The sequence below is a fragment of the Odontomachus brunneus genome, unplaced genomic scaffold (genome assembly GCF_010583005.1).
Source record: "Odontomachus brunneus isolate Ranch 3 - 2012 unplaced genomic scaffold, Obru_v1 Obru_scaffold_236, whole genome shotgun sequence".
In the NCBI taxonomy this organism is placed as follows: domain Eukaryota; kingdom Metazoa; phylum Arthropoda; class Insecta; order Hymenoptera; family Formicidae; genus Odontomachus; species Odontomachus brunneus.
This window is the reverse complement of record NW_022639686.1, coordinates 452,609-460,900: the sequence shown is the minus strand read 5'-3', so window position 1 is coordinate 460,900 and position 8,292 is coordinate 452,609. Positions and strand designations below refer to the sequence as shown.

General features: G+C 52.8%; 1 protein-coding gene across 1 annotated transcript; it reads right to left on the bottom strand.

The window, feature by feature from the left end:
- Positions 1–31: 31 nt before the first annotated feature.
- Positions 32–4,846, bottom strand: LOC116852579. The gene is made up of 3 exons (XM_032833082.1): positions 2,103–4,846; positions 1,439–1,987; positions 32–1,388 (listed from the first exon to the last, which is right to left on the bottom strand). The coding sequence occupies exons 1-3, from the start codon at positions 4,844–4,846 to the stop codon at positions 32–34; spliced, it is 4,650 nt and encodes a 1,549-aa protein (XP_032688973.1).
- Positions 4,847–8,292: the final 3,446 nt, after the last annotated feature.

The window sequence follows — 8,292 nt, the reverse complement described above, 5'->3', positions numbered from 1 at the left end:
GATCACTTCTGACTTGCAATCGGAAGTCCGGTTACAACCCTTCCTCTATACCGGAGCGTAGCACCCCGTCATAAACTACGTTCCATAAGAGTGGCCCCAGAACGGACCCCTGAGGGACTCCTGCTCGGACTGCCCTCCTTTTGGTTCCTCCTCCTGTTACTCCGTACTCAATCCAACGATCGGAAAGGTATGCCGCCACAATCTTCCTAATATAATTCGGGAATCCCTTCTTTTCAAGAGCCTCATGAATCCTCACCCATGGAATCGAGTTAAAAGCGTTTTTAATGTCTAAGCTGATCCCAATTGCGTATTCGCCGTTCCTTATGCATTTCGTCACAACGTTCTGAACTTTGATGATCGCGTCACAGGTGGAGCGTCCTTCTCTGAACCCGTATTGATTGTCAGCTAAGTCGGCCATAGGGTTTTCCCTCATCCATCCTAACATGCGGTTCGCGATAACCCTTTCCAGCACCTTTCCAATCTCATTCAAGAGACATATCGGTCTCACCTTCGGCATCAGTTCTGTGGAGGGAGGACTCCCCTTCGGTATGAGGACCAGAATTGCTCTCTTCCAATCTACCGGAAAGGTCCCCTCCCTGAGACATATCGTGAGGCATTCTGCTACCTTCCCCGCTACGGCGTTCGGCACCTTCTTCCATATCCCTGCCGTAAAACCATCAATTCCGGGAGCTCTATTCTTGGCCCCCCTATTCTCCAGAATGGCACGCACCTCTACAGTCGAGACCTTCCAACAATCCCTCCAGGCGACTTGAATGTCTTGATTCGCATCGTCCAGAAGCCTTCCAGCCGGGAACAGTGCGTCAATCAACCTATCCACTGTTTCCTCTTCTAGCGTTTCAGTCAGTCGGGAGGCTGTGTTACGCATCTTACCCAGGACCAACCTATAGGGGGTGCCCCAGGGGTCTGCCTCTATGGTCGCAATCAGCTCGTGCCATGCGTTTTTCCTGGCCACTCTGATAAGCTTTCTCATTCGGTCAGTGCACTCCCTATAGGACTTTCTCACCTTAGCCAACTCTCTCTTGCTTTCATCATTGAACCCGGCATCCTTCTTCTTCGCTTTCCTCGTCAGGATCCTTCTCACCTTGATGCATGCTCTTCGTACTTCTGCAATTTCCTGATTCCACCAGTAGGTCCTCCTTCTTGCCCGCCCTTTGCTTGCTCTAGGGGCAGCCAGATCGCATGCCTCTTTCATGGTCCGTTGGAGCCATGCTGCAGTGTCCGCAGCGGTTTTATCGACGTCCCCGTCAATCCTGTCCTCCTCGCACCGCAGCTCCCAAAGCGCCTGGAAAACCTCAACATCCAACTTGCTCAACTTCCAACGGTCGTAACCTCCTTTTCCTCTATTGCTGTTTTTTGTGCTACGGAAGCTACTCCCAATTCGAAGGCAATGTATTTGTGGTCAGAGAGTGACTCCAACTCCAAGACCCTCCAGCCCTCGGCTTTAGCGGCCAAGTCCGGGGACCCCCAAGTCGTATCCACTACGGAACAGCCCTGTGGTCTGACACACGTAGGTTCTCTTCCTACGTTCAATATTCTGACATCATTCTCCGCCGCCCATTCCTCAAGAAGGTCCCCCCTGGCGTTGGGTCTTCCTTTGTCCCAGGTTCTTGAGCGTGCATTGAAATCGCCCGCCACTATGATACGTGTCACCCCAATTTCTCTTACCGCCTCACCCAGCTCGTCTAAAAACTGTAGAAAGGGGCCCCTCTTAGTCTGCGGCGACACGTAGCACGACGCAATCCTAACTCCCCCTGCTTCAACTATTACAAAGTCGTGCCCTCTTTTAACCAGGGAGCACAGCCCAAGACGTGCCGATCCTTTGGACCTCCAAACCACCGCAGCTAATCCATTGTCGCTGCGGTACCAATTCCCTGCCTCCGGTGCAGCAGGCGGCTCAGCGATAACGCACAGATCCGTTTCGAGCTCCGCAGCCTGATGTATAAGCAGGTTATAGGCCTCCCAGCTCCTATTTAAATTGCATTGGATGAACTTAAGTCCCATTATTAATGTTTGAAACTTCCGCACCAGTCCTCCTAGCTGGATTTCTTGCTTCCTTCTTCCCCGCTGAGCAGGCGGCAGACCCCATGCGGTGTTTCCCGTCGCCTCCTCTTTCCGTGCACACCATGCACTTGGGGGCTGTGGTGCATTGTTTCGCGCAGTGGCCATCCATCCCGCAACGATAACATGCCGCACTCCTGTCCGTTGTCGATTTGCATGCGTTCATAACGTGCCCATACTCCCAGCAACGGAAGCATTGCAAGGGTCGGGCGCGCAGGAGTTCTACCCGTGCAATGGTCCACCCTATCCTAATCTTTTCCCCTTTAGCCACTAGTGTTGCCGCAGCCAGAGGGCACTGCACCCATATCATACTGAGTCCATTGGACATCTTCCTCAAGTCCCCGGTTCTCACCTCCTCTGGAGTACAATTCCCAGAACTCGCGACCACATCTCGTACCTCCTCGCAGGTTACAGAGTCATCGAGCCCAATAATCCGGATCTCTCCCTTAACAACCGGTCTGGTCACGACTACACCATCATCTTGCAGGGCCTCCTTCAATTTGGCCACGAGAGCCTCAGCTTTCCCCCTACCATCAGGCCCCATGATTTCCATCAGAATTCCCCCATTAATGGCCCGTCTGATCTTGCTCTGCTCGATGCCAATGCCTGCTAATGAAATTTTCTCCCGCGCCTTTCTTAGGACGTTAGCGTAGGAGAAACCCTCTGCCCGTCCAGTAATCGTGACCGCCGCTGTCTTCGGAGGTCTTCTCCTAGCTTCGTTTTTGCGTAAAACTGCTCCAACCTCTTCTTCATTAGCCATAGTGGCTACCCTCTTTTGCTGCGGCTGCGGCCGTTTTCCCTTCCCTTTGCCTACCGTTACCCAGTCGCCATCCTTTTTGTCCGCTGGCATCTTACCCTCCCTCTCACTTAACGGGATGTCCTCACAAGGATCCGCCTTAGCCCTAGGCGGGACTAGCTGAATGTCCGACGAGATTCTCAATCCCGCCGGTTTTTGCCTTTCCTCAGCCCTTCCACTATTCCTAGCTCTCTCCGTTGCCGCCACGTTGTTACCCTTTTTGTCAAGGCTACGGTCCTTCCTCAATTGCCTCCTAACCTTGACAAGCTCCGCAATTTGTCTCGTGATGGTTTCCACTCTCTCCTTACCTACGTCAGAGACATTCTGCTTGGACGCCGTTGACGGTATGGGCACCGAGGTGCCATTTAGCTGCGGCCTCCAGACAACGTCCTCGCATCTTCCTTCTTCTTTTCCCAATTCCATGGGCTCCACTTCTGTATCCGGGTCTCCTCCCTGAGCTGGATCCTCATTCCCTGAACTGTTTCCCCTTCCACGTTCCTTACTCTCCTCTTCCATCTTACTCTTCGTCCCAGTCTTATGCTTCCTACCATCAGCCTTGGGCATGGCTTTCTTTAGTTCCTGGATGGTACGTTTAGCCGAGGATAAGTCGGCTTCATTCCTCTCACAGGTCTCCTTATAATTTTGGATCTGCATGGATAGTTCCGAGTTTCGCATCCTCAGATATAAGGGATCGCCAGTCGCCTCAGCCCTCCCGACCAAGGATTTTACAAGGTCCTTTATCTTAACGACATTACTTTTGATATGTCCGCTGACTCGTCCCTGCATGTTACTTGATTTGAACCTGCATTCCTCTATTTCATCTAGCCACTCCAGGGCCAGAGCGCCCGCAGACGCAGCCGTCATCTTGTTATATCTGAGGGGTCCCAGCACCACACTCTCCTCCCTATTGTCCGCATCAGGAGTATCATCCTTATCGAGAGAATTGCCCTTCCTCTGGCTCAATTGCCCTTTGGTTCCTTTATTCGCCCCAGGATTACCTTCCTTCGCTCCTTCCTGTCTCCCTGCTGCTTTATTCGCCCCCGGATTCCCTTCCTTAGCTCCTTCCTGTCTTCCTGCTGCTTTGCATCTCGTTGTTTCCTTGACCATGTCGGAGACTCCCTTGATTAACTTCCTTCCCTCCCTGCTCCTGTCAGACTCAGTTTCCTTCTGATCCTTGCCTCTAGGTTCAACCTTCCTTCTCTTCTTCCCTGCTTTCGCCTTCTTACGCGCAGTGGCTCGTGTATTAGGCATATATTCCTCCTCAGAGGACACTGTGACGGCCTCGCTTTCGGAATCCTTCAAGTAGATAGATCTGCCTGAAGTAGTAGGAGCAGCTTTGCTGTCCTCTCTTTTATCCTTCGGCCGCGTCCTTTTAGTTTCCGTCTCCCTTTCTGATTCAGGGTTGTCAGGGATCCCTCTTCTCGCCTTAACACCCGCCTGCACTTTCCGACCTTGGGTGCCTACCGTGGGATCCTCTTCCGAGTTATACCACCTAGCTTCTTCCTCCCCTGGTGATATCGAACCCTCCTTCTTTCTTTTCCTCGGCGGTGGTGGCTGACTATTGCCTGGCATCACTACTACCGTTTCTACCACCATTGAATCCACTTGTTTCTCAGCGACCTCATCTTTTCCGGTGTCCTCGGCCTGAGAAGCAACAATCTGGGTGATATCAATTGCTTCTCCTCCTTCTTCCATGTTAATTTCAAGAGGGTCAATGTCCTCCCTTGTGTCACCCTCATAATCAGCGCTGGGCATCATTGCGCCTTCCTCCGCCTTGTCTTCACCCTCCTTCTCTGCGAGGCTGGTGATCGCCTCGGTGAAGTGGCAGTCATATGGCGGCCGAGAACCCTCGATCCCGTCACAAGACTGCTCCTCCCCTCTCGTTGGCTGGAGATCTCCTGTCTCCTCAGGGACCTTGCCCCCTCCTCCACCTCCCTCCACATCAGATATTTGGTTAGTAATTGAAGCCATATGTAACGATATTTAAGAGGCGGTTCGCCCATCATGGGTCCTCCACAACTCAGTGGAGAATTGTCCCCGCCTAATGTAATGCCCTATTTAAATACGGAAAAGCTGAGAAGCAGTTTTCAGGTGGCTAACCCTATTCCCGTAGCAGACTCTATTAAAAAGGTTCCTGGTTAGGGCCAGGTCCACAAATGATGCAAAGGTTTAGCCTCACCCCGATGGCAGAACGCGTAGTGACCCGAACACCCGCTCATCCGTCCACCAGGCTAGAGGTCGCATGCGTATATTCCCACATGCAGGATATGACCGGACAGGGAGCCACCCCTCCGGTCCATACAGGCGCCCGGGACAACGGCTTCAACTCCCGGAGGGACGCCGATCCAGACAAGGAGCGGTCCTTCCCACGTTGAACATGAGGGTTCACGGGACCTTTGCCTGGCAGAAGCCAGGACTTACATTTACCCTTATTACTAGCCCAGAGGTCAGATACTTGACGTCAATGTCCTTCACGGTCGGGGGGCTACTACTCCCCCCTTGGTTCGTATCGCGGGAAATATTCACTGCAGCCCGGCCGCCTCTCACTCACACAACCGTGAGCACCACTGCCCACACGGGGGGGCCATCACGGCCGGTCACGCCGCGAGATGCGGTCGTGACCAGGAGGAGTCGCAGGGTTGCCGGGGTGCGGCACCACTCCACAGAATGTGGGGAGGGCCAATGTACCGGTCCCTGCGACTCCACCTCCCGTCCCGCCGGCCCGGAGAGAATCTCCGGGTAGCTCCGACGGGATGGCCATCCCAGGGTGCGCGGCCCCGACCTCGGAAAATGTCCAAGCGGCCCGCGCACCCCTCCACCCCCCGGGTTGTCGGAAACTACCAACGTGCAATCCCGGGTGTGGGTACCTCTCCCCACCCTACCCAGGCCGAGGCCCGAGTAGGGACGGTTCAAGGGTGTCCCACACTTTCGGCTGCCAGTCCGGCGTGCAATGCCTACTCGTGTGGGATCTTCTCCTTCCCCGAGACGGGAACTACCCGTCCCGGAGCGGAGGTCCCCCCAACCCCGAACCCGCCCCAAGACTGGCGGTGGAGCAAGCTCCACCTAACGGCCCCAGCCGGTCGGGCGATTGAAGTCAGGGCCGCCAACCCCTACCGGCAATTGGGCCTTTCGGCCCTGTGGGAGTTGCCGGGCTCCCCTGCAGTGGAGGGCCTTGCGACCCCCTCTAGCAACCGCGGGGCTGCAGCCCACCGCGGTCCGGTTTTCTGTGGGGGTTTTCCTTCCCCGTTGCCACCGTTCGCCAGCAATCCTCAGGTAGGGGCCTCCCTTTCGGCCGAAACCGAAAGGTACTGCCGCCGGGCCTTCATCGGATCGCCGGTACCCCTTCACCACGATAAGGTGGCGGCATGGAGGGGAGAGCGATAGGATAAACTACGCGCAGAGTGATAGATAAGAGCGACGCGTTTAATGGCGCGACCGGATACCGCGAGCGTAACGAGGTGAACCTCGGATGATGTGTCGCAGTGAAAACCCAAGTAAGTGTGAGCAATCTAAGATGTTAGATAATTGCGTACGTGAAGCCCGACAGATAAGAACCGTAGGAGGTAAGGGCGAAGCTCTACCGGTTTTAGTTACAATTCGACAAACCGCTTAATCAAAATAATTTACAATTCCTTTCCAGATAATTATTTAATTTTAAGTTATATTAGATTACGTTTAGTTGTACGCCCTGATGGAAAATCAAATGGCGTGTAACGCGACCGACCAATACTTAAGTAGGTTGAAACTTGCGAGGTTTCAACTCCTGATAGATTAGAGTCTCAAGGTTAGCTAAATCAAGAATACTTTTAGTTTAACGTTTTAAATGTAGTTACGTAGTGTAAAAACCTCGACCGAGCGTTAGATAATAAGCGTCAACCGTAAGCACGACTGGAAGCATAATAACTACGTTTGGTTTGAAGCAAGGACACTGCCATAGCTTCCGGAATTCTGAACTATTAATTTTAGTAATGGCCTATCTGCGAAAAAGTCGTACTTACCTTGCGAAGGGCGCTGCGGATGTCCGCATTCCGAGTCCAAGTCGAGCTTCATCGTTGCCATGGATCTGTAACTGAGCAGAACTTTTATTATGCTAAAATGATGAAGACTGACACTTACCTAGAAGCGGCGATGATCCCTCGAAGTCCCGCGATGTCCTGGAGCATCGTCGATGTCTGCGTTGATCCTGGAGTCCATCCGGTGGTGCACCAAAACCTGAAACATAAAAATGAAAAGTATTAAGTTAAGACGAAGCTGGAACCGAGCAATCGACGTCGACAATGGTCCGAGAATGGAAACCCGGGCATAGAATCGGAAACACAAATGGTTGAGTTTATTTATAAGTTCATTATTGGGTTAATGGTCGAAAGCCGAGCCGAACGATAAGGGTGAGCCGTAATTGCGTTAACGTAAATATATTATATTAGAACTAAGCGTCAATAGTTGTTAAACAGATTTTTTATATATCGTAAATATTGTGATCTCGTATAGAATGCGAATAGTTTAAGTTTGAACACCGCGGTCCAAAGTTTGTAACGACCAAGGTGTTGAGATGTAGCTGAGACGTGTCTCTTGGGCGGTGGCGCCGCGCGTGGTGGGAAGCCGAGCCTGGTCCGGGTTACCATCTGAATAACCCGTAATTATAGCGGGCCTTGACCGAGCGCCGCCGGAACGCAGAGGGCGTTACGGAGGGGCGAATTCACGTGCCCGAGTGCGAAATCTTTTTCGCTCTCTTTTACCTCAGTCGTGAAATGTCCGTTGAGCAGCGCGGACGGAACTTGGCGGCTTCCACCAACGTGAGCGACACAGAGCAGGAGAGACGGCGAGGCGAGCATCTAATAAAGAGGCATCTGAGATCAACCCGGTGAGTCTTAATCGACCTCCTATTCTCCCGTTCTTCTTGGGGGGTACGCAGCGACCAGGGACAGAGTCCCGCGAATAATAGAAAGAACGGGTGGCGACCGTGACGAACCGACCTTAGTTCAACCTTTGGCCGGTTACAACCCAACTAACCCAACCTGACGAAGAAGGCGGATGACGGAGCGAACGTGTTTCGGTTAAGCCGAAGTATCCGGAATCCCGAGAGGCCAGTGGGAAGTACAGCCCGTGGAATACGAAGCCGATCAGCGGAGCGGTAGCTTGATCAGAGATGGCGACCCACGACCTGAAACGGAGACCTCGGTTGGAAATCTCCATGACTAAACCCGCGACCTAGCGTGTAAGTTAGTTTTAAGATAGGTTAAGGATAGTTGATAAGATAGTTGATGGCGCGTCGTGTTCAGCCGAAAGCACGTTAAGTCTATAAGATGATTGGGACCAAATTCCGTCCAAGTGAAATAATCAGAAATCGGTCGGTGTCCGTAATATGTAGATTACGCATAAGTAGGCTTGAGATGGCGATGGACGGACGAGCGTGAGAT

Excerpts from the sequence above, each read along its gene's own strand:
- LOC116852579 (XM_032833082.1), bottom strand. The coding sequence starts at position 4,846 with ATGGCTTCAATTACTAACCAAATATCTGATGTGGAGGGAGGTGGAGGA. Across the intron at positions 1,988-2,102 it reads GACGGGAAACACCGCATGGG|GAGCTGGGAGGCCTATAACC; the intron begins GTCTGCCGCCTG and ends CAATTTAAATAG. Across the intron at positions 1,389-1,438 it reads GAGGGCTGGAGGGTCTTGGA|CTTCCGTAGCACAAAAAACA; the intron begins GTTGGAGTCACT and ends AATTGGGAGTAG.